The 25,748-nt window shown below is 38.1% G+C and overlaps 1 protein-coding gene across 4 annotated transcripts; it reads left to right on the top strand.

Moving 5' to 3' along the window:
- The first annotated feature begins 1,489 nt into the window (after positions 1 to 1,489).
- vezt (vezatin, adherens junctions transmembrane protein) lies at positions 1,490 to 24,235 on the top strand. Of its 4 annotated transcripts, none has more exons than XM_066667612.1 (12): positions 1,490 to 1,618; positions 4,145 to 4,285; positions 7,120 to 7,209; positions 7,636 to 7,820; positions 8,720 to 9,004; positions 12,247 to 12,384; positions 12,686 to 12,833; positions 13,287 to 13,615; positions 14,026 to 14,219; positions 18,240 to 18,337; positions 18,707 to 18,911; positions 19,333 to 24,235. In XM_066667612.1, exons 1-12 carry the CDS (start codon positions 1,583 to 1,585, stop codon positions 19,929 to 19,931), a joined length of 2,448 nt encoding a protein of 815 aa, XP_066523709.1. In that variant the 5' UTR covers positions 1,490 to 1,582; the 3' UTR covers positions 19,932 to 24,235. The 4 variants fall into 4 exon arrangements, with proteins under 4 accessions (XP_066523709.1, XP_066523707.1, XP_066523708.1 ...); XM_066667610.1 differs by having other exon boundaries at positions 18,240 to 18,352; XM_066667611.1 differs by having other exon boundaries at positions 12,235 to 12,384.
- Positions 24,236 to 25,748: the final 1,513 nt, after the last annotated feature.

The following is a 25,748-nucleotide window of genomic DNA, read 5'->3' as shown; positions in this document are numbered from 1 at the left end:
TCGTTAGGGATAAGAGTCGACTCTTTGATTCATTTTTAGAATAGATTTTATATATATATATATATATATATATATGTGTGTGTGTTTGTGTGTGTGTGTGTGTGTGTGTGTTTCCGTGTTTTCTTTTTTTTTCCTTGTCTTTAATTTCTGTACGATTTCCTGCTCATTTTAAAAATGTGATTCTCTTATCAATGCTGATTTTTCTCTCCAAATTTACTTAAACACTTGATCAACAACAGACTTTATGATAAAAATTCAAACAGTGGATTTTTCTTACAAACCCCAGTTCAAAGAAAGTTGGGACGTTTTGTAAAATGCAATAAAAACAAAGTTTTTTATATTCTCCTGAAATTTTATTTACCTGGCAAATGTGAAAAGAAAGTTTTTCAAAGTTTTCACCAGCTATTTATGATTTGCAGTTATAAACAATTATTTAATATGATGCTTGCAACTCCCTCCAATAAAATTATTTTACAAAATATAGAAGATTCATGTCACACTATTTTGAAACATTATACTATGATAGTTATGACAAACTTCATATGAGAACTGACAATAAGTTCACCTTATTGCAATGAACTTTTATTACTTACATTACTTAATATTGCAATATGATCTAGGAAATCTGGAGATATGCCAGTCCATGTATGGTAAGGCTGGGCACCAATGATGTCCACTAGGCCAACACTGCAGCAAGAAATGCAACATATCTTTCAAGGATATACTCAGAAGAGTATACGCATACTCAGAAGTGTCCATGTTTCATCTTGTTTCCATGAAAAATTATACTGACAAAAGTGACCATCTACACTGTTATCAGAAATCATTTCAGACAGATATGTTGCCAAGCAGCTGACGTGTTTTCCAGGAAGTCCATGGCTATTTCAGCAAGATTCTGCCAGGCCTCAATATGTACTCTTTGTACATGAGATGATAGACACAGAGTTCACGTGCTTGATTGCCAGTCAGATCTGTTTCCTATGGCACATCATGAAGAGGAGAATCAGCCAATGGTGACTAAACTATTGAGCAGCAGAAATATCAAAACAGGATGTACTTTTGTCAGTTGAAAAAATAAACTACTTAAACTACTTATCAAACACTGATTTAATTATTTAAATAAACAGAATTACTGCCACATTTCTTGGTTGGTAATTAGGAGGTGGAGAATTTTTATTGAAAATTGAAGACTCTACTTACAACATCAGACCATTATTTGTTGCTTTACCGACTTCATTTTTTTGAAATTTCATTAGACGTTTTTAGAATAAGTTAAGGCCTGACTGAAAATGAAGCTTCACTGAAATTAAATTTGGGAACGCAAATCCGATCAGGCCATTGAGTCGTTCAGGAGCCGAAAGAATTGGCTCTTAAGTGTCCGAATGGCCATCATCAATTCTTTGACTGTTCAAAGGGGGCGCTACGAAGCTGCTACAATTGCCACGTCATAGGGGTGGAAAGCATCATGGGAAATGTATTTCCTGGCGCCGGTTTGCTTGGCGCAGCTTAAGCCGCAATTGTAAACGCGAATCGACTACAATCCCGGCATGCGCGACTGTATGGGCGCATATGGCGGATAGCTATGACTGAGGATTTGGATGAAGAGGTTGTGTTCGAGGTGAGTTTTTGGGTTTTGACTTTTGCGTTGTAGAGTTTATTAAGAGCCTTCAGTATGGTGGCGTTGCCTTTAGGTCAGTATGTGTATATATGGTAAGCAAGTAATGAGATACGACAGCTAGGCTAGATATTAACATCTAAATGCAGCTAACCAAATCATATTAATTTGACATAATGCATTTAGTGGGTTGCAACCGTTGATTAAAACCAATGATAGAGACGAAGAATAGGCAGTGTATGTTGTTGTGTATATAAAGAATATATGGTGCATGTTGCATCTTCATTCTTGTTTACGTTTCGTAGTGACTTTTCATCTACATTAATACAGTACTGTCTAAAAGTCAGAGACCGTTAAATAAACACGTTTCCATTTCCAACAGTCTTTGATGTTCGTCATTAAGATATCACCGAGGATAAACCCATTGAAATAAAGGTTTCCACAAACAAACAAACAAACAAACTAGCAAAAACCCTAGAAATCTAGAAGCTATTTGGATATAAATTGTGACTTCTAACAATCATGCAATACCACCAAAACTACACAATCACAAACAGTACTTAACAGATTCATCTTTGACAGACAGGGTAAAATAAAGTTTCCATACTTGTTTCAGTTATGAAAAAAAATCACAAGTGTTTGTCCATCCTTCTAATTTATGCCATTGATGTGAAAATATGTGGAGCTGATCCTGAATGAAGAAAATAGATAAAAATAACAACATTTGACAAGACTCATACAAAGATGTATTTACCATTCATAGCTCACAATGAGTGTGTTAGGATTACCTGAGCCTTAAGAAGGCTGGATACACCATAAACTGGATATTCATTCATTCATTCATGGTCTTTAATTGCTTATCCTGTTAATTTTTGTGCTGAGCCTACTCGGAATCACTGGGCACAAGGCAGTAACACACACTGGAGAAGGCGCCAGTCCTTCGCAGGGTGACACACACTTACACATTCCCTCACACACATCTATGGATACTTAGCCAATCCACCTAACGTGAGATTCTGGTCCATTGGGGAAAAAAACTGAACACCTGGAAGAAATCCATGTGGACACAGGGAGGACACACCAAACTCATCACAGACAGTCCTCTGGAGCAGTGCTTGAACCCACAACCCCAGGACCCTGGAGCAGTGTTACAGCAACACTACCTGTTTTGCGAGTGTGACGCCCAATTTAGATAAATATGTGAGATACATATGTGTCTACTAACTTTGACACTTTGTTGTATTTTATTTTTTTCATACCTTGATATTTCTCTCAATTAGCAACAATCTTTGGCCCCCTTGCTGTTTTCATTGCTAATATCAGCCAAAAAAATAGCTTGTGAGTTCTAAGCGACCATAGTTAAAGTGCTGATACAGCACCTTTGACCCATGCTGCTGTATTTTCAAGCCAGGTTGGGATATGTAATATTATTTAACTAACATGGCAACAAGCATAACATTTGTGGACACCTACTCATTCAATGTTTTTTTTCTCTCCTCTCTGATATGAAAAGAATTAAAGGGGGGTTTGCCCCCTTACAGCACTTAAATGTTCTGTCTCCCTTGACTGACTTAACAATAAGATGATGAATGTATTTGATTTGTGCACTGTAAATGGATTACAATGTCTAAAGAATGAGATGTGACCATTCAAATATACACGTGAGACTAGTTTGTACAGCTCCACTATATTTATCTCTTTATTTCTTGCATCATTTAGTATATATTACAAGTTTTGTTTTTTAGACTGAATCTTATGGAAGATTGATTTTTGACCCAAAAGCAGACAATTCTATCAATTTCTGTCTGTGTTTATTCTAATGAAGCATGTTCCCAAAATGTGGTCTTCAAACTCATTCACATACAGAAGCCAAATGACTCCCTCCTCTTGACAAAATTAGCTGCACAATAGAAGTTTCAAAGTTCATAGCTGCAGGCTTAGTGCCTCAGCAAAGGGGCTTTTTAGTGTGTGAGATTAGTATGATTGATTTGATTGGAGCCAGGTTATAAAAGCGATAATGCTCCTTTAGCCACTCAAATCCAGCTGGAGTGTAAATGTGGGTCGGAGTGTTGGGAGCCTGAATTCCGGCTTTCCATCCAGCAACCAAGACCTCAGAGAATAGCTCGATATCCTGTACAGAAAGATGGAGAGGTATGGAAGGGCTGGGAGAGAAGCAAAAGATGACGGAGAGGTAAGAGGGGCGGAGGCAGAGGAAAGGGAAGAGACGAAGGGATGCTGCAGCTTTTCCTCTCAACTCCAGTTTCCTGAGAGGAACATCTGATTCATGACCTCTCTCTTTTTCTCTTTTTCTTTCTCTTGTGTTCTCTCTTTCTCTATCATTTCTCTCTCTCTCTCTCTCTCTCTGCAATTGTCTTTCCCTCCTTTTTCTTCTCTTCTTTTACTTTTTCTCTTTCTCAACTCTGCCTCACTGCCTTTCTACTACTGGTTTGCTATGTTTCTTTTTTCTATTCCCTTTGTCTCCCTTTATTCTTTCATACATGCCCTTTCTCTTTCTCTTTGTCTCTGCAGAACTCTCCATTGTTCCAGTATTTGCAGGATCTAGGACATACTGATTTTGAAGCATGTTCACCTGTCTCTCAGTCTCACGAGGAGGAGGAGCTGATTGCTCAGGAAAGACGACTTCACCAGGACGTCAAGCCTCCTCCCAAAGTGAGTGCCAGCATGACATGCATCCAGTTCACACCATTAATATATTATGAGCAAGCTGCACAGTCATCATTTATGTGTTTAAAATTCTCTGCTTTCAAAGATATATATTATATTTTTATTGCTATATAGCCTGATTTATGTCAAATGTGTTTCCATTGTTCATATTAGTAATGAAAATGCAGCCAATCTCACTACATTAAAAAAGAAAGGATTTGTAGGATAAGAGTTTCACCTTTTTTATGTCTGAATCTTTCTAAACACATTTAACCTCATGTTGGAAACTTGAGACGAATTTTCTCAGGAGTTTCTCACAAACTGCTACATCACAAGAGCAGGCAAGAGTTTCTTCCTTGCACTCTTGCTGTCTCACAGGGAAGAAGGTGTGAGTCACATTAGAGACAAGCTTTAAAAGAAGCGATATTTCAATACATTGTCAGGGCACCTGTACACTAACATACCCTCACCAGAATAATTTTTTGGATCAAAAAAGGCAACATTTTAAACAAACATTGTCTGATTTTGTTTAAGGTCTTTCGGGCATCGTGCTAAAGTGCCATTTTATACTAGATGTTATGACTAGAGTTGTAAATATTGAACATTTTCATATTTATGATTCACTATCAGGGCAGCCCAGACTGCACTGGGAGAGAATCAAAGAAGTAATTATTGGATTCTGGACTCCACATACCATAGGATAATCTGGGGAGTTAGTCGTTTCACCCTAAAATTTAGAGACTGCTTGCAATTGTCTGCAAATTGGCCTCAAATCCTGCCTAATTATACTGTAGTGTGGGCCAGGCTTTAGTGTGTACCAATAGTAACAGGAGCACATGTCCAGAAAGAGCCTTGACACAACAGGTGAATAGATTTGTATGATTCAAGTATACAAGGGCAATTAAAGCATATATACACTCCAATTGACTCCAAGAATGCAGATTCATGAACTATAAAGTAGAGAATATTTCTGTCAACAAAGAAAATTCCTGTCTGCTGTGCATATCAGTCATGTTTATCTATAATATAAATGTTGAAACAGAGTTCATTGGGAATGGGGAGAAGTAGCATTATTTTAAACAAATGATTTAATTATTATTTAATTAATGATCATATTAAAATTCTGATCAGATGTGGTTATGAATATATATTGTAAGAACACAGACTTAGAAACCACTATGGGAAAACTGGGAGAGCTTTCTTAATGAGCTTGAAGCTGCTTGGTATAAGGAATGTCAGCTTTGCATGTTGAACTTAAGCAGCTTTATAGGCTCTTAAAATGCACAAATGCACAGAATCATGTGCCGTAATGCAGTCAACGGTAGCCTGTTGTTTATAGGACTTGAACAGATGCTGTGTCCCAGTTTAATCTCATATATGTGACATGTACTTCAGAGAACCATGTACTTCAGAGTGCAGCACTCCTGTGCTTGCTGTTGCTGTAACAGGAAGTGATAAACGCTGAAACCATTCTGAGCTTGAGCAGTAGACTTATGTTCTGTGTGTGTGTGTGTGTGTGTGTGTGTGTGTGTGTGTGTGTGTAAAGTTAGTCCTCCTTATACTAGAACATTGCTGTGAGGATGGTGGAGGGGGTGGATATAGTGGGGAGACATTAGCATAGGACATTGTAATCTTAGGCTCATTGAATGTGAAGTTATCTGGAGATGCAAGTAATATGTATATAATTAAACATGTTGGAAGGGGGTAATCTAGGGTTACAGGAGTAACTAATAATAATGTGTGACTACCAACCATTTGGATAAAGCGTATGTATGATTTGGTCCAGACACTGCATAAAATATATGTGTTTTTAGAAGCCAGCACTAAACAGTGTCAGCTGTGTAATCTCACAATTACAGAAAGGCAGAGCCAACTAGGCCAACATGTTGTTCACTGTATCATTTTTTAACATTGTTTTTGCATGTGTCAACATATTTTACTGCTTATGTTTTTCTTCTAGTTTAGTAAGTATACGTGGTGTATACACACCCATAGCCCGTCTCGCTCTCTCTTTTTTTCTTTGCTTGCTGTCTTGGACACACAAAGCACCCAAATGTCCCACAGCAACGCTCACAGAATACTGAACACACTTTGGCTTTACCTCAAAAGTTCTGAGACAAGAAAACGAATTAATTTCCTTTATTCAGTCTTTATTCAGTCATTCACGCAAATGAACAAGCATGGATTACAACAAAAGTGTCCAAAGAATGTGGGCAAAAGGGAAAACAGATACCAGTTACTCACATTTTTAAATTCGTTGGAACACTGAGCTGTGAAAACAGCAGTACAATGCTTAGATTAAAGCTGGTCAATACGATAACACAGTTTTGAGGATGTTGTGTTGTGTAATAATTGAGTGGACGTGGTCCAGACTGGAATCAATGATTGTTCTCTATGTGCCTCAGGGTTTATTTATATTTACCCCTGCTCCTCTACTGTGATGTTGCCTTAGACAGTTAAATGACTATTCTGCTTCCTCATAGTACTCGTATGTATTGCAGGGTATAATTCCATGTGGAGCACTTTGTAGGACTGGCTTGAAACTCACTCACACTTTAACCCTTGAAATTTTAGCCGGAGATTAATTATTACTGTTTTTATAATTGCAGTTGTGTTGTATAGTTTTGTTCATGGTATGTAGCTATTATAAGCAATTATTTTAGGCATATAACTAAAATGGCCTGATTAGCTGTCATATTCACTAGCTGTCAATTCTTACTAGCTCCCAGCTAACAACAGAAATAGCTTGAGTTTAAATAAAGCATCTGAGCAGTCCCCTTCCCCATTGCCCCATTGTAACCTCATGTGATGTGATATATATAAAATAATATTATTTGCAGAAGGCTGGTGTTTGGAAGCTGGCTGAAGCCCTGTGGAGCCTTAGTCCATTCCATCGGGGCACTGCCCCCCTGCGGCTAGAGCAACAGCTGGTGAGAAAAATCTCTCTCTCTCTCTCTAAGTAATACATGTCTATGTTGTTCGGCTACTTTTATGGTGTGTAAACTTAATGTACAGTCTAACAGGTATTCTTCTGCTAAAAGACTGATGAAGAAAATGACAGAAAGAACTTAAAAAGGAAGATTTCAGAGGTGTTTCTGACTAGAGAAAATGCTATAGTGTCTTGTGCAGTTGTGTTCTAGCAGACTGTAATGATGGAATGTATAATTAAAATATTGATTTGCAGCCTCAGACAAATAAAAAAAAATTGATTTGAGCTAATGTCCTTTCCCTCCCTCTTTCTCTTACACACTCTCTCTCTCTCACACTCCCTCTCTCATTATATCTGCCCCACTTTTCTGTCTCCCTGCTCCTTCTTTCTCTCTCTCTCTTTCTTTCTGCCTCTCTCTGTCTCTCAGGACTCTGTTTTTCGTCAGTACTCTTTAAGATGTGTGTTGTCTCAAGACGTGCTGTTGCAAGAGGATGTGGAGTTGATTGAGCTTTTAGACCCCAGTGCTCTCTCTCTGGGCTCGAGTAGTTCTGTCTGCCCTAGTGCCGTCACAGCCCTTCCTGCACCGCAATACCTCTCAGCACCATCCATATGGTAAACATACAGAAAACCTGTATGTACAGAAATTTTTAAACACCTGCTTATCCAGCATTTCTTCTATAGAGAAGAATATCAATAAGACATTTGGGCCCCTGTGGTGCAATAACAGCCTCTATTCATCTGGCAAGGCATTAAGATATATGTTCTTTTAAAGTGAATGCTGATTGTGCGTTCCAGTGAAACATTCACTATGTCCTAGGTTTTCATTTTTAGCTTGTTTTGGGTTCGCTTTGGTAGCAATACCATTTGATAACAGATATTATGCATTATTTTATATAACTATACACCAGGGAAGCAATTGGAGACTACTGTGTGTAAACTGATTTAATGAGACACAAATATATAGAAGCACTAACAAACTATATGATACTACTTCTTTTACACATTGTTAGTGGGCAGCTATCTAGGATTCTGAACTTGGGGTTGGTGAAGCTCTCCTGACATTTAGAGTAGTCTGACTTTTGGGGGCATTAAAGCTAAAATTTCTTACTTAGAAGATGCAAAATTCCGATGCCCGATTTAAAATGGAATGTAGCATTTGTTCTGGATCATAAAAACACCAGCGTTCCAAAGAATACAGCTCCAATTCACCACATCCCAAGCCTTGTGCTACATTTGTCCACATCTAGCTTAGAGCAAGGCCAATTATCCTCTCTGAAATGCACAGATAATGGATGGCATCACAGTGGCCCAAATGTATGATTTCATGAGGATAGGGTCAATGCTTAGACAGCTGTGTCACTCTGGATTTTAGCTAAAACATATTGATGTAATTTGTATCATATTGGACCCATAAATTCCATATAGGTGTGTTTCTATTAAATGCTGAAAGCTTTATGTGGCAGGAAGGACTGACTGTGTGTGTGTGTGTGTGTGTGTGTTCATGTTCACAGGGACATCTCTGTGTTGGTTGGATTGGTGGCTGTCCTGTTGGCTCTGTGGTGCTTCTCTCCTGAGGACGGACAGGTCCTGCTTTGGCTGTGTGTGTGTGCACTGTGTATAATATGTTTATGTCGTGGTGTGTCACTGTGGTGTAAAGCAGGCCTCCAGCAGTGTGTTCAGACTCAGGCAGTTCAGCTGGAAAGCCTTGTGATGAACAGTCGAGCTCTGACAAGTCTTGCTCGCAAATCTTTGCGACTCATACAGGAGACAGAGGTCATCTCACGCGGCTTCACTCTGTAAGTGTTTATGGCTTCTTGTACTTGTTTTTGTTTTAACCAGATCAGTATGTGGATCTAATATTTCTACAAAGCTTACACACTAGTTACACATTAATCATACAGTAATTACTGAATGATTAATAGCAGTTACTATAGTAGCAGCATACAAGAATTTGAGTCTCAGCTAGAACATGAATGTCCAAGGGCAAGACTCATAACAGTGCATTGGCATGTAACTTCAACTTGAATTATATAATAAACTGCTTTAGATAAGAATAGTTTAAGTTTATAGCCAAATACTATATATGGTCACTGTCCAATCAAATTAATTTTTCTCCATTTTTATTTCACTATATCATTTGAACACAGGAGCTTCACATTGTGTAAAAAATTCATGATGAATGGATGAATAGAAATGGTCCAAAATGACTTCCACTCCCAATTCAAGAAGGGTTTTTTTCTTCTCCTGGAAAGTTGCTATTTTGGAGATACATTTTTCATTGGACAGTGCCAATATGCAAAATAAATTAATCCTGTAGAGCAGGGGTGTCAGTCCAAATCCACAGAGGGCCAGTGTGGGTGCAGGTTTTTTTTAGAACCAAGCACTAGTGATACCCCATTCCACCTGTTTTTAATGAGTAGATCTAATCAATAGATCTTGACTTTCAGTAGTGGGGGCCTGCTGCTTGGCTGAAAGGAAAACCTGCCCCCACACTGGCCCTTTGTGTATGTGGTTTGACACCCCTGTTGTAGAGTAATAACTGAGATAAAACTGACATGCCAAATCCCATAGGATAGCATTATGTAAATAGCTTAGATGGGGTAAAGTGGTGCTACCTCAAGGGAAGTTGTGTAGTGTCATCTTGTGAATGACTAATTCCGGCGACCGCATTTGGATTTTCAAAATTTGAAGGAGGAATGACAGTGGGTGTCTGACAAATGGGAGATTCAATTTTTGAAGTTGTGCAGGGATTTAACATTCCTTGATCCAGTGTCACATATCTCCTGGAAATAGGTCATAGAAGGCATTAAGATCCACAGTGGACAGTGCAGTGGCTGCCCATAGGTGCTTCAATACCATGACTCTTGTCATTCAGCTAGAATTGTCCATCAGAATACACAAGCAACTCTGGTAGAAATCAGTTCCACATTCAATGCAGGAAGTCCCACATGCATTTGAATCCCATGGCAGGAAAATTGGGGCCAGTGGAAGTGAAGGAAAAGCACTGTCCTCCTCCCTCAATCCATGGCTGAGGTGCTCTTGAGCAAGGCACCAAACCCACAACTGTTCCCTGGGCGCCATGGATGGCTGCCTGACACTTTGGGTGTGTGGGGTGTGTTTTCACTGCCACAGAGGGGTTAAATGCAGAAGACATATTTCGTTGTACATTGTACAATGACAAACAATTGCACATTATCATATACTAAAGGATATAAGAGAAGAACGTTTAATAATTCCTCACATTTTTGGAAACACTTTTTTTCCCCATCTTATTGTCTATGTTCAAAAGCTTGCTATGGTCATTTATAAGCCGAACATCAACCAGCTACACCTAAAAAATTAAGGTTACTCATTTTTGAGCCTGCTTCACTTGTGTTCATTCCTTCGCATTGTTTTACATGCAGCATGCATAATTACTTAATAATAGAATTAGAATCACTTTATTAGCCACTGTGCTTACGCACAGAGGAATATCTCCCTGCATTTAACACAATCCGTGTTCTAAAACACACTTTTACAAGCCCAGTTCCCTAACCAACAGGCTATATTAAGGAAAGCTGTAAAGAGTGAGAGAGAGTGAGAATGAGAATAATGGAGCAAAAAGGAATCCATTAATTAACTGATGTAAACTGTACTGATGTTTCTGGCTTTCATTTTGAATCTTTGAATAGATTTAAAAGTCATTATTATCAAACTAAATATTGGACCAATGTGACATTTGCTTGCTATTGAAACAAAATTTTGTCTCCAAAAAAGTACTTTTAGTAAATAAAGAACATAAGGTAAGATTTTATTCTAAGCATTTTTGCAGGATTTCTATAGGTCAATTGAAAGTTGATGCAGATTAAACAGCAACAGAAAAAAAGGGAACCCATGAAAATGGAGCCTTTGTTTTGTTTCAAACAGCAAAATTCACAAATACACACAGACCTTAACCCTTGAGACAAAGGCTGATGTTACTTTATATATGTCCTGTCATGCCATGTCATTTATGACATGTGATGTCCATATGTTGCTATGCTGTGTGTTGATAATCCACTGCTGTGGTGTGGAGCTTGTGCATGGTTTTGATTTGATTTGTATTTTAGAAGTCAGTAACTAATGTCTGTTGTTGTATTTTTTATTTTTATTTTTTGTGTAAGTGTTTGATTTTCTATGTAGAGTTGTATGACTTGTTTACTCACATAAATACTCACCCAAATGCAAAATGCTCCACAAGAGGTGCTATTTATTGTTTCACAACAGTGACACTGTTCTTGCTAATGCAATGTCTGCACAATTTGTTCAGTTTTTAACATCAGCCTTTTCCCAGTCAGTACTTCTTGACAGCTCCAGTGTGTTTTTTTTCCTAAAGAGGCTAAAAAATGAACAAATTGTGTAGTGACTGTTTTAACTGGAACTTGTACAGATGAAGAGCGGTCAGGTTAATCTGAACAACATGAATGAATGTAGACATTCAATTCCTGTATCAAATCCTGTAGTGTTAGCATTTAATAGTATGTATTTGAATTTAAATAGACGCATTACACATTTGTAATATTTATACTGTATACAATTTAAATCTTACAAATTCTGTCTGTGATATAATAAGTTAACACTTGCTCTACAGAGAACACATTTGTGTACATTTTAATGCACAATTACTCTTTACATATTAAGTAATAATAATAATAATAATAATTTGTTCAATTTATATTGCACCTTTTACAAACCCAAGAATGCTTTAGAATCATAAGCGGGGGGGGTGGCTTGTAATATATTTATTGCATGTTTTATTTGTTCTTTTCAGCAAGCAAATATAAATTGTGCATTAAGAGTTACAGAAAAAAGCCATGCTGATACGTGTTCACTGTAAATAATTGTCTGTGTTCGTATGGTTGAATGTGATGAATGTCAATGTGCATTAATCTGAAGCGTGTGAATGCTATGTTGTGTTTGTACTGTATATTGTTTGTATAGTGTGTAATGTGTGTGCCCTGATGGTTCTCGGACGTCTGCACAGTTGGATCACGTTTCACTTGTCAAGTTTACTCGACAGGGTGAGTGCGGCCTGTCCCTTTAACAGGGCGGGGCAACTGCGCAGCCAACAGCTGATTGGTCTAAGGAAAGCAGCCTATCAGAGCCTTCGCTGTGCCTTCAGAGCCTCCCGTATTGCCACCTGCATCATGCTTAAATCATATCCTTCTCTTACCTCAACAGCCTTTTTGGCATTTTGTTATATTTTCAACAAGCAGAAAAATAGCATTTCACTTGTCTCCTCACATACAGAAGTTTGCAATTACTTTTCATATTCAAATTTTTGTTGTTTTTATTAAGATAATATATAAAAATACAAATGATGAATATCTTTGTAATGATAGAAATAATGGCAAACAGTTATTAATCATTTTGAAATACAAAATACATATTACATTCATTGGGCTTAATTCTCTGTTTTCTTGTTTTGAAGCTGTTTGATCCTTAACAGTGTATCGTACTTTTCCACTGAACTCTGAGATTGACAATGTAACCAACTATGTCTCCACTGTGCCAATCAGAGAACTAGGTCTTGGTCTGGGGGCAGAGCATCTCTCTGATGAACAGGTGCAGGAGCTAACCAATGACTACAGTCTGCCTGCTCTCAAGGTCAGCAGAATACATGATTTCATTACATTCACACAATTGGCTCCTTACTTCCCAAAAAAAAAATATATATATATATTTTTTTTGTGTTGGAGCTACAAGGATAATGTAACTAAAATCAATAAATGCTTATAGGGCATCAATCTTCACTTTGGTAAAGTAATGCATAAATCAACACACATTTGTCTTATTCCATGCTGAGTTTAGAAATCTCAAATTGACTTGCTTTAGTAGTTTCTGAATATATCTATAAAAATAGACAAGTACAGCAAACAGACAACATTTTATGGACACTTACTCATTATACAAGTTTTGCATGCATGATTAAACATCTGTATTTTTAATCAGTGCAAATAACGTAGCTGAATATACTCATTATAAGGATATCTGAAAACCTTTGGACAAATGGTGCACAATCCTGTCTTTTAATCTTAATCAGTTCTGTACTTTTTTCAGCTGTTGTTTCAGTTGTGGGTGGGACAAAGTTCTGAATTTTTCCGGCGATTGGCTCTGCTTCTATCCTCGGGGAGGGAAGAGCCAAAGACCAAACTCTGTCCACTGGCATACAACAGTGTGGCTACCATCACCAGCTCCCTTCATCCCACTCTGGCCAGTTGCCTTGGTGAACTTCAGCGTAGCTATGATTTCCATCGCTACTTCGAGACACAACATCAGTCAACAACCTCAGGCAGAATGGGACGTGCCAGGGAGAAATGCAGAGAACTCAACTCTCTGCACACATCCGTCCGCAGCCTGCAGCTGCACCTTAAAGCACTACTCAGCGAGTATGAAAATCTGTAGTAAAAATCAATGGCATTATTTACCTCCAGATTGGTACAACAGTAGTAATAATTTGCTACTCTTGGAAGACTTTATACAAGATTTGACTGTGTTCAGCCACTAGGGCCCTTTGTGATGAGATGAGATACTGATTTTAGATTATTAATTCTGGATTTTAAACGGAATTGCAACACTTCACACAGGCACCATAAAAGAACATGGTTTCATAGCTAAATGCTGGGACAATTTATAACCATCTAGCACACACCAGACATTAAACATAATGTTTAAGCTCATGTGCACCTGCATCATCCTATTAATCAGTGTTTCTCCAAGATCTGTGTGCGCAACTGAACATCTAAGTCAACAGTGCATACACTTTGAATTAGCTGAAATTTCTCTCTCTCTTTCTTAGGGTTATTATACTGGAGGATGAATTGGAGAAGCTGATGGTTGCTAAGGAGACAGAGGAAGTGACATGTGCGGGTTATCAGGAGCTCCGTGAGCGTCTGCATCTCCTTCAGCCACACATGCAGGCCAGCTGCTGCTGCTGGGATGACATGACTGCACAGGTGGAGCGCATGCTGCGCAGGGTTACTGGCTACACAGGTCAGAGGTCACACACACTGCTCACTCATTCATTCATTCCTTCTCACACACACACACACTTTAGGGTGATTGAAAATTAATGATTTTTCCAGATTATCTTGTAGTATGTGGAGTCCTCCGGGTGCTCCTGTTTCCTCCCACAGTCTAAAAATACATGTTGGTAGGTGGATTGGCGACTCAAAAGTGTCCGTAGGTGTATGAGTGTCACCTTGTAAAAGACTCGCAACCCCTCCAGGTTGTCTTCCTGCCTTGTGCCCAGTGATTCCAGGTAGGCACCAGACCCACTGCAACCCTGAACTGTATAAGCAGTTACAGGCAATGAATGAATGAATGTTTTGCCCCAGTATCTTCAAATTTGTAATTTTGTCTGGTGAGGGCGTGTTAGTGTACATGTGTCCAGGCTATATGTTAAAATATGGCTGCCTTTAAAGGTCTAATGTGACTCTGTTACAAACAATTTCATTTCAAATTGCTGCCTTGTGATACAGTACGAGAGCAAGGTAACTCTGCTGCCTTCTGTTTCAGACACAGCCCTATTGTGTGAGAAACTCTCACAATATAGGCTAGCAACTTCATGTTGTGAAAAAGTCCTGTGAGGTTTTGAGGAGCAGAGCCATTCGCCAGTGTGTGTAATTTGATAATGTGTGGTGTTTCATACAGGACAGGACATGTTGTGTGGGGACTTTTGTGGACTAACAACAATAGAGGAAAGAAAAATCTGTGAAAAATGTCTTCATGTGTGGGGTGTCTCACGTTTTCAACATCAAAAAGGATTTTTAAATCCTGTAGTGTGGGCCAGGCATTTTTTTTTTTGCTTTTGAATATCATTTTGAATATGGTAATGAGACCTATTTTCTGGACTAATTAAATTACTCCACAATTACTTTAACAATATCTTTTACACTGACATTACATGAAACGTAAAATTATATGTTTTTACTTCTCAAGTCAAGTCCAAAGTTTTGGAGATGTTTCTTTTGACATCACAAATGTATTTCTTTTGAGTAGTGGAATTTATTAGCATGTGTTAAACTGGGCAGGAGATTAGCAAAGCATTTCTATTCAGCAGAAGGGGAGTGTTTTTTAAAAAATATATATATATATATATTTTAAACAGTGTGGTTTCCTGCCAGTAAAGCATTAATGTTCCTGGAAACTCGTTGGAGTCATAATGAGGACAGTATTATCAGACACTTTAGGTTTGTGACATTAGTATCAACTGGGTGTATCTCAAATACCAGCACAGTTTCTGGAAAGTTGGGATTTTTGTGAAATACAGTAAAAAACAAAGTGGTAATTTCTCTTGAACCTTGATTTTAATTGACAACATAAAAAGAAATGTAGTGTTTTTATTGAAAAAGTTTAGTGTATTTTATAATTACATGGTGAGTCAATATAAGTAATGGGTGAGGGGCCTATCTTTTAGGCTATGTCTTGAACATGGCTGCCATCATGAAAGCCACTATATTAGATCAAGGGCAAGTTTTCCCAATGGGAAAGTGGCCATGGGGCATATCAAAGAAATAAAAGGGTGTCCTGTGACTATTGACTCACCCTGTATAAGCAACTTGGCATCTTTCTTGCATAATACAAAAATTCAGATGCTCAATTGTCTGTTGTCACATTTTTCTTCTCTTCATCATGCACTACAGGAGTTAAAATCTACAAAGCAATCAGGCCGATGAAGCGCATACACTGTGTGTCTGTGCTTTGATGGCAACATGTGTCTCACTAAAATCCCACTATATACCTCCACATCACAGATGCAAGTCACTGATGCAGCCCATACCATGACTGATGTTTGCTTTCATTACTGACAACGGTCTGTGAGGTCCCTATTATCTTTTGGAACAGAGATTTCAATGTAAATTTATCCTTAAACTTGCCAGAATCTTGAGCTCATCTTGACAAGACACGTTTTTCAAGTCACTTGCACCATCTGAAAAGAACATCAGCGTAGAAATCTCAGCAGCATTTCTTTATAGAATTGATATATTGCTTTCTCCACTGTGGCTTCTTGACTTGACTTGACCCACAAATTTAAAACTTTATGCGGCAAAATATTTAGCAAGATGTTGACCCTGGCCCAATTTTTGGAATGTGTTGCAGGCTTCAAATCATACATTTGTTTATAATTATAAAACACAAAAAGCTGATCAGTAAAAACACTAGAAACCCGTTCTCCATATCCAAAATCTGAACTTGTCTGGAAGAAGGTTTGTAGTTTTTGAGTCTGATCTCTTGCATTGAAGCTGGTGTTCAGCTTCAGAAGTGGTGTTCTTATCCTCCTTCAAAAGTTACAAGCAATTTTTGTAGTGCTGAGCCCGGAGTATCAACGAGAGAGGTTCTATTCTTCCTATTACAGGTCAGTGAAGCATCACAATGGTTTTAAATTTGTAAATTTAAGGTAAAAATGCTACGTAGTGTTCCTATCGTATGCACTTAAAAAGATATATTAGGGAAAAATATATTTAGGGGCGGCACGGTGGCGCAGCAGGTAGTGTCGCAGTCACACAGCTCCAGGGACCTGGAGGTTGTGGGTTCGATTCCCGCTCCGGGTGACTGTCTGTGAGGAGTTGGTGTGTTCTCCCCGTGTCCATGTGGGTTTCCTTCGGGTGATCCGGTTTCCTCCCACAGTCCAAAAATACATGTTGGTAGGTGGATTGGCCACTCAAAAGTGTCCGTAGGTGTGAATGTGTGTGTGTGTGTGTTGCCATGTGAAGGATGTATTCCTGCCTTGTGCCCAATGATTACAGGTAGGCTCTGGACCCACCGCGACACTGAACTGGATAAGCGGTTACAGATAATGAATGAATGAATATTTATATTTAAATAAATGCCCTTAACACAGCTCCAGGGTCCTGGAGGTTGTGGGTTCGAGTCACGCTCCAGGTAACTGTCTGTGAGGAGTTGGTGTGTTCTCCCTGTGTCCATGTGGGTTTCCTCTGGATGCTCCGGTTTCCTCCCACAGTCCAAAAACACATGTTGGTAGGTGGATTGGCGATTCAAAAGTGTCCGTAGGTGTCAGTGAATGTGTGGGTGTGTATGTGTTGCCCTGTGAAGGACTGGTGCCCCCTCCAGGGTGTACTCCCGCCTTTCGCACAATGATTACGGGTAGACTCTGGACCCACCGTGACCCTGAACTGGATAAGGGGTTACAGATAATGAATAACTGAATGAATGAATAAATGCCCTTAATTGCAGCAACTGTAGGCCTCTAAGGGTTAAAATTGGGCTTAGTGTCTAACTTTATTTTTGTGACTGATTTGTCACTAAAAATACTTACTAGCTTTTAAGTCAGCAAAATTTTCATTGAGTCAGTTCACTGGACATTGTGTGTGGTAAGAGCATAATTTTTAAGGCAAGCCAAATTACATCATATTGTCATATGATTTAGGAGGCGTATGTGTGTATTCATTCCCACGCTGCACTCTGAATCGGCTGCAGAATGTCTTTCTCTGGGGTTTCTATAGTAACCATGTGTATGGTGGGAGTATTTTTAGAGTTCCTTATTCGCCCTAGTTCCCACCCAGTGCTTATTCTTAGACGGGTGGAGGAAGAGGGCGCAAGACTGTGTGTGTGTTTGTATCTTCACACACACACTCCAAGATCAAGAATGGATGAAGTCATCAGTAGCAGTAATCAAATATGAAACTCCTACTACTTTGACCGAGCTCAAAGGGTCAATGGTACAGTTTCATGTACATTCATATGCCAGTAAGATAATACTTCATTGATCCCAAAAGAAAATTGCAGGATTTTTATGTTTATTTGTTGTTTTTACCATTAATTACTAGATTAAATTTAACACATAAATCTATAAGGAAAACATTTATGACACATGACAACGTCAACAAATGAACATTAATTTTGCTTTAAACAGTACACTTAGTTGAGGATGCCCAAACTGTTGAATACTGTATACTTCTGGTAGGCCAGTCACTGCACTCTGCTATGTTTTGGTACCACGTCTCTGACGTGGAATTTTCTGGATATGTGATTGTGTTTGTGTGTGTTCAGGAAGTGCAGAATGTCCAGAGGAAACTGCATGTCCTGCCCCTTCTCCTCCTGCTCCCATCACATATATTCAAGACAGAGACCCTGTCCCAGAGGAACAGGTAGTGACCACAAGGGTAATATACAGTCATATAGAAACATTTGGTCAAAATTATTTCTATTGATCTATTGACCTATTGCAAAATGTGTTTGTGTATTTATCTATATGGTCGATGTAACACATTGAAAAAAAATATGCCAAATTTTTTGCCCATGTAATATTTTTTTTTCTCTTATGCTAACATGTACAGAAATGCCTGTCCACTGTAACACATTTCTTATTAATTTTATGTATCTGACTAGGGACACAAAATTTTGCATTCAACTGAAATTACAATTGCATGGTTTTTTTTTTTGATTCAACAGAAAGTGCATTTGATGGAGATGATTTCTGTTTTGATGAACAGAATTTGTTTGTGTGTGTTGAACAGGAACTAGAAGCATATGTCTCTGATTCGGATTCAGACACAGAGTGGGGAGGTGGTGTAGACATGCTGTCACCTTGGGAGCGTGAGCGGCAGCGACGAGAGAGGGAGGAGTCTCGCAGAGTTTTACTGGAGCTCAAATCTGTCCTGGGCATCCGGACATCCGAAGGAGAGAGAGACAAACGCAAGCTGCTACTGTTCAGTGAACAAGGTAGCGCAGGCTTTTAAAAAATCCATACACACTATACTAATTTGCTCATTCACACTGCACTAAGGGGTTCTGGCAGAGCTGGTTTTGGGCCTGAAATGTTGCTCTTCTCATGCTGTTTGGTGCTGAAATCCTTCTCTTTACAAAAAATATGGTACATATAGGGCTGTTTAGTTTTAGGAGTAAGCTTAGTACTTGTAGGGAAACCACCCCATACCGTGTGAACCCCCACAAAAAAGTGAAGAAGTTTCAAAGTGTGTCTTGTAAATATTCCAAATGAAAAACAGTGAGAGCCCCCAAATATAATGCTTCTTAGTGTGTCTGGTGGCTTTTAAAAAATGTAGCAGGAAGCCCCAGTACTAAACACTCTGCAGTGCATATACAATGTTTTTACCTTCAACCACGTTTTCTTCCTGTTTTACAGCCGCTTTGGCACAGGTTACCGAAGAGTCTTCTAACCAGCCCCATTCCCCAGAATCGTCTGCGGTTTCAGAGTGCACTGAAATTCTGGGAGCTGTCGCAAACCATGTGTCCCCACAACTACCAGCCAGAGAGAGAGAGGAGGAGAGGGAGGAGGGTGTGACAGAGAAGGACAGGACAGAGGAGAGAGAGAAAGACATAACAGTGACAGAATTCTGCTGTGGTTCCGCTGACATCTCAGAGGAAACTAAGGATAAAGGAGGGGTCCTAGACTCGGCTGCGGGAATGCAGCTATTTCAGTCGGACGGGATGATTGATGAGGATGTGCCAGGGCCTGTTGGGACACACCCCCTTTCTCCCAGAGTGCCCACCCTCTCTGTAATTGACAGACTGACAGAACTGCATGGCTCAGAAGCATTTAGTTTCGGCTCTGCCCTTGCTGCACAGGTAGCAGCTCAGTCTCACACCTTCACGCACCTGGAGGAGTGCACCTATGGGGACTCTGATGAGGAGGAACAGGAGGAAGATGTGACATCACAACCAGATACAGTGACATCACAACTGCACGAGGTGATGTCACATCTGGAGGAGCAGCAGCGCTGAAGTACTACCGTCTCTGAACTGTTTTACCACATAGAGGTTATTTATTCCCATCTACTGTAGATTTATTTATTGAGCTTGAGTTCAGGACACAGGCTTCAACAGATGTAGCTGGAGATGGGTGAATATTCTGTGGTCTCTGGGTCTGTTTGTGTCTGTCTGATGTCTGTATTCTCATCTAATCCATCCATCCCTTTATCCATCCATTTTCTTTTAGTGTCCCTCAGGTACTGGCTTGCGCACACAGACACAATATGGCACTATCCTGCAAGCATGCATGGTCATGTTCAAAAACTTGGACGCCCTGTGTCAAATGAAATGTTTAGAAGATTTTCCTGAAAAAATATGAACATATCCTCTATAGAGAGAACATATAAATTAACAATGACTATTTGCTGAATAATGCCAGAAAAATTGGTCTGTACAATATTTTTTTCCCCAATATATTAATCTTACACAAATAGACACTGTGCGCTGAAATCTTCAAAAATATTAGTTGCGATCCCCGTAGATAACATGTTAACATATTTTCAGTTGGTAAATCAGCTAAATATATTCTTTGACCAGAGTATCCAAGGATTTGCATATGACTATACACAAGAGAACTTAACTCGAGGCTGACTTCACACGCAAACACATATACTGGAGTGCCAATATATAATTGGTTGATGAATACGCCATTTAATTTACAATATTAAACACAAATTAGCCATAAAACTATGACCCACTTTTTGTTTCTACACTATCAATTATCTCAGCTCTACTGAGAGATACAGGAGTCTGATCAGTGTATGTGTGTGACTCTTGCTTTTGCTATGGTCCTGCACAGTGATTAATGTAATGCCCTTTTCCCTCAGTTCACAGAGGCTTTGGGTTCAATACAGCTCAAATAATGAGATGGACAGAACACTTGTCAAACCTAACAGATTTTTGGTAGACGTTTTGTTTAATACAAAGCAATTTATGCAGCTAATATAGAGACTAAGTTAACATTCTTTTAAAACCTTGACACTGGTTTGCACTCAAACCCGAAACTCACAATGCAGCTAAGACTTGTGAGTTGACACACACGATTTTCATTGTATTTAACACTCATTACCCATCCACAAATGTGTGTGTATTGTTGTGATGGAGCTTGTACAATGAATAATATTTAGAGGACACGCTGTGCCATTAGCCAGGTTCCCAGCTGTCAAATTGATTTGCAGCAAAGTGAAATATCCCAAAATAATTTAGTGAACTATTCAATCAACGAACACATTCTTTAAATCTTTGGCTGTAATTTACATCTTAAGACCATAAAGACAAAACACCCTGGCAGCATCTCAGGAAATATTTGTGACAGGCATCTTATATAGGTGTAGTCTAATTCTTGGCAATTTTATTAGATATTTTCAATTTTTTTTATTGAAAATGACAAGAAACTTAAAATATGTGGACGGGAACCTACCTATTAGTGCTAAAAACTACTCATATGAGTGGTAATTGTGCCCCTTTGTTGAGGATGCCTTGCCTGCTAAACAAGAGATGAAATTTTTATGACATTACTGTATTTTATCAGTAGATATTTCTGGTGATATCTTGTACACACAAACTGGCTAAAAATATACAATATAAGACATTACAATATAAATGCTCTTATTAGCTTACAAACATCTTTCTGAGTTTTTAGGTACATTGAATGTCTGTAAATGTGCATTAACCTGTCATATTGGACACACATGTAGCTGAATGTAGTTGTTATTCAATAGACTGAAATACCCTTCATATGAAACGGCTAACTGCAAATTTGCAAGAAAGGAACATAAGATAGCAAAGTCAGTGTTCCCTTTAAAGGGGAATTCCACCTTTTTTTTGGGATTTTCTGCATAATAAAATAAAGAAGATGTCAACAAATAACTAAATAACTATGGGCGGTTTGATGTAAAATGCATTGTCGTAGAAAAACTTGAACCAGAATTTTTCACAGTGGTGGTATTAAAAACATTATTTTCATTTTTTTTTTTTCAGATCAAGTTTATCTCATTTTACCATTGATTTTATATCAGAATGACATAAAAAAAATTCAGAAAATGTTTAAGTTCACTGGTGGTTGTGATTAGTAAATAAGAGTCAGTCCATTTCTGTACTTACAACAATTGCACATCAAGCGAATGTGGACTCGGTGTTTACTCATCTCAGTTTTAATTATAATCCACTTTTCCAAAAAAATGTGGTGCCCGGTGCAAAATTTAAATTAAAAACAAGATGCAGTGATATGCAAATCAGGTGTATACCGTATTTTATTGAAAATATTACACAGACCACATTTTAAAATTTAAAACTTAGAAAGTCTGTAGGTTTTTGAAAAATATTTGCCCATTTTGAATTTGATGCCAGCAGCATGCTACAAATGTTAAAGTGGAGACATGTTTACCATTATCTTGCATCATCTCTATTCCTATCTACACAATGTAAATGCTTAGGAACTGAGGTGACCAATTGCTATAGTTTTGAAAGTGAAATGTTTTCCCATACATACTTTTAGGATTTCAGCTGCTCTGCTAGGGCTTTCCATTATAGTCTTTTTTTTTTCTTTATAATTTATAATGAACCAGTAGTTTTCAGTGGGGGACAAGTCTGGAGTATTCCCACCCAGACCATTTTACTAATGAGCCTTGCTATTGTAATCCATGCTGTTACCAATAATCCTGTTACCAATTAATGTGTGGTTTTGAAGCATTACACAACTTCTCGTTTGTTGCCTCGTTCAAAATGGGCCAATATTTTTTCAAAATCCTTCTCAAAATATGTTTGAAATGTTGTCTTTGTATTAATTCTAATTAAATATAGGGCTTAAATGATTTGCACATTATTGCATTGTGTTTTTGCTTACATTTTGCACAGCATCCCAATTTAATACAGAAATAGTGAAAGAAAAGTGGAATTACCATTTAAATGTTGAATCACAGGGCCAGTCTGGACTTAAGCACTATTTTACTACCTCCTGAAATACAGGCCATTTAAATGGTTCTTGTGGATTATTATGCTATTGTTAGAGTGATTAATGACTAAGGTGTAAATGTCTGTACAATGCTGATTATGGCATATGTTAAGCTGTGCTTAATTAAAGGAGCAGTGAGTCATTTCTACCACCAAAATAATAGCAAACAATATTTAATACAGTGATTATTATTATTTCGTTCTGTACAATAAAGTGCAATTTGCAGGCTTTAAAGAATCAAATTACTTTCTTGTGTCTGATCGAAGCCCTTAATGCTTCGTAGACCAGGGAATCCTTCCATTGGATATAGTACATCTTTTATACAGTACTAGGTGTCAGTATAATCGCTGTTTTTACAACATTAAGAATCATGGGAGAAAATGGTTGATTGCTCCTTTAAAATACAAGGTACAGCTACAGATTTAGCAAAATATGACTGATTTTTTTATTGGTTTAAATGCAGATTAAGGCAAATGAATTATTACATGGCTGCCAGTTGTGGTCACATGCATGGAGTGCTAACCTTTGTTATCGTACTTAACTATATATCTTTCGTTTTAGTTTAAGGGCTCAATCTTTGCTCTGGAATTCCCTTGGTTTTGTTTTTCTGTTTGCCATCCTTCCTTACAGTTTTCAAACTGTTTAATGTAGGTATACTTTTAATGTGTATTGGCCCACTTGAGAATAAACAGGCTACATTTCAAACAGCTCCCCATATACTGCACTGTATCTAGGGTATAATTAGATCTGTTTGAGATTCTGCAATAATCTATGGATCTTCTGTACACGAATCTTTATTTGAGCCCTAGAGCATAACGTTGCTGTAACTGTATCATAAGTAAGTTGTAATTTGTTCTTGGACCCTTTTTTGCTAAACTTCCAAATTGAAGGGAGCTGTACATAAATCTTGGTTAAAGTCTAAACCTTTTGTTAAGCACTTCCCTTATCAATTAAGATATTGTTTTGGCTTGTATACTGAGACAGGGCCATTTCCCCTGGGATACTCTAGCGAAAAAGAGATGGAGACAATCTTGCGTTAATGTATCATTAACCATTTGTGTGTTCTCCTCCTGTGTAGCTGTTGGCGTGTTAGTCTTGTGCCTACTGCTTTCAGCTCTTTTCCATGCGTAATCCTAAACTTCCCCAATCAGCCTTCGTGACCATGACAGATGCTGACACTGTGCGTGTGTGAATTTGTCTGTGTCCTCACTTGGCTTTGACAATGCCATTTCATTTATTTTTCTGTTTTATTCTGCACTTCAAGTAGCAAAATCCTAGCAATTCATTTCTGAAATGAAAAAGAACATTAAAATCTACATCTGTGTTGTGCAGTTCAGTAATGTGTGTGTTTGTGCTGAGTAAGACAAATATTGATATTCATTCATTCATTGTAACCGCTTATCCAGTTCAGGGTCGCGGTAGGTCCGGAGCCTACCTGGAATCATAGGGCGCAAGGTGGGAACACACCCTGGAGGGGGCGCCAGTCCTTCACAGGGTGACACATACAAACACACACCCACCTATGGACACTTTTGAGTCACCAGTCGACGGGGAAAACACACTAAACTCCTCGCAGTCACCCGGAGTGGGACTTGAACCCACTGCGCCACCACGCTGCCCAGTATGGATATAAATATGGCTAAAAGTTTGAGGATTACTTATCCAATGTGTTTTTACTGATTTTAAACTTATTAAATGCAGCAACAACTTATTTTCTTTTGGGAAAGTTTAATACTAGATGCTGGGACATTCTGTGAGGATTTTTATAGAATTCTGCTACAAGAGCAAAAGTAATATTACTTTTTATATTAAGTAATATTACTACATTTACACTAACACTGTTTTTATACCATTTTATTTACGAACATGGTATTGTTCAAACATAACAAAGGATACTGCTCCCCTTCTTTTTGCATTTTCATTTACTCTGCATTTTTTTTTCTTCAAATTGCTTTTTCATGTCCATGGTGTTCACCCACATGTCGTCAACTCAGGGCCTTTAGTTTGGAAAGACCTCATGATGTTTTTGGATTTTTCTTAATTAATGTATTTATTTTATAAGCCAATTTTCTTGTTCCATCCGTTATTCGTGTTTTTTCAATCCAAATATCGGATTACAGTGCCTTTATTTATTTTTTTTATTTTGTAAAAACTTTTATTTCAATATTTGAGACGTAGTTGCCTCTTATAGAGGAATACATAGCAATGCTGCCACCTGCTGAACATGATCAGAAGCTGCAAAACAGAAAAGCCTAGCATTTTAGAAATGGGAACTGAAACATAAAGACACAACTCTAAAGTTTTTGCAAGATTTTTTTTAGGTTATACCTCAGACAAATGTATGCACATTATACACTAGTGCCCTGAATCAATAATCAAAAAGCTTTAAGAAATATTGTAACCTTCTCAATTATTTGGAATATCACGCAGTTTCGTGAGGTGGGTCTTAATATGTGATTTTACTTGATTGGGAAAAATAGCAATTAATTTGTTAAAATAAGGAAGTTGTAAAGAGTGGTTTTATGTAAACAGAAATGTTATAGAGAAACATGGTGATGGGAGCCAGACATCTGAATGCCCCTGAGCCGTACATCACAGAAAGTGATCACGAAAATCTTTATGAATATTCTACCGGAAACATAAAAACAATGTTTTGTTAAACGTTTGAAATATTTGAAATAATTTTTAAATACACTCATAAAGCAATCCTCAGCGGAAACTGTTTTAGGTCTACGATTATTTAACATCTAAATCATGAAGACGTGTAGGTTTTCATTTATGGATATGGAGAGTAAATAAAATGTCATAAAAAAAATGCCACTGTTTACTCAAACACT

This window comes from Hoplias malabaricus, chromosome 4, assembly GCF_029633855.1.
Source record: "Hoplias malabaricus isolate fHopMal1 chromosome 4, fHopMal1.hap1, whole genome shotgun sequence".
NCBI lineage: Eukaryota > Metazoa > Chordata > Actinopteri > Characiformes > Erythrinidae > Hoplias > Hoplias malabaricus.
Note: the sequence above shows the minus strand (reverse complement) of the source record. Positions and strands in the feature narration are given on the sequence as shown.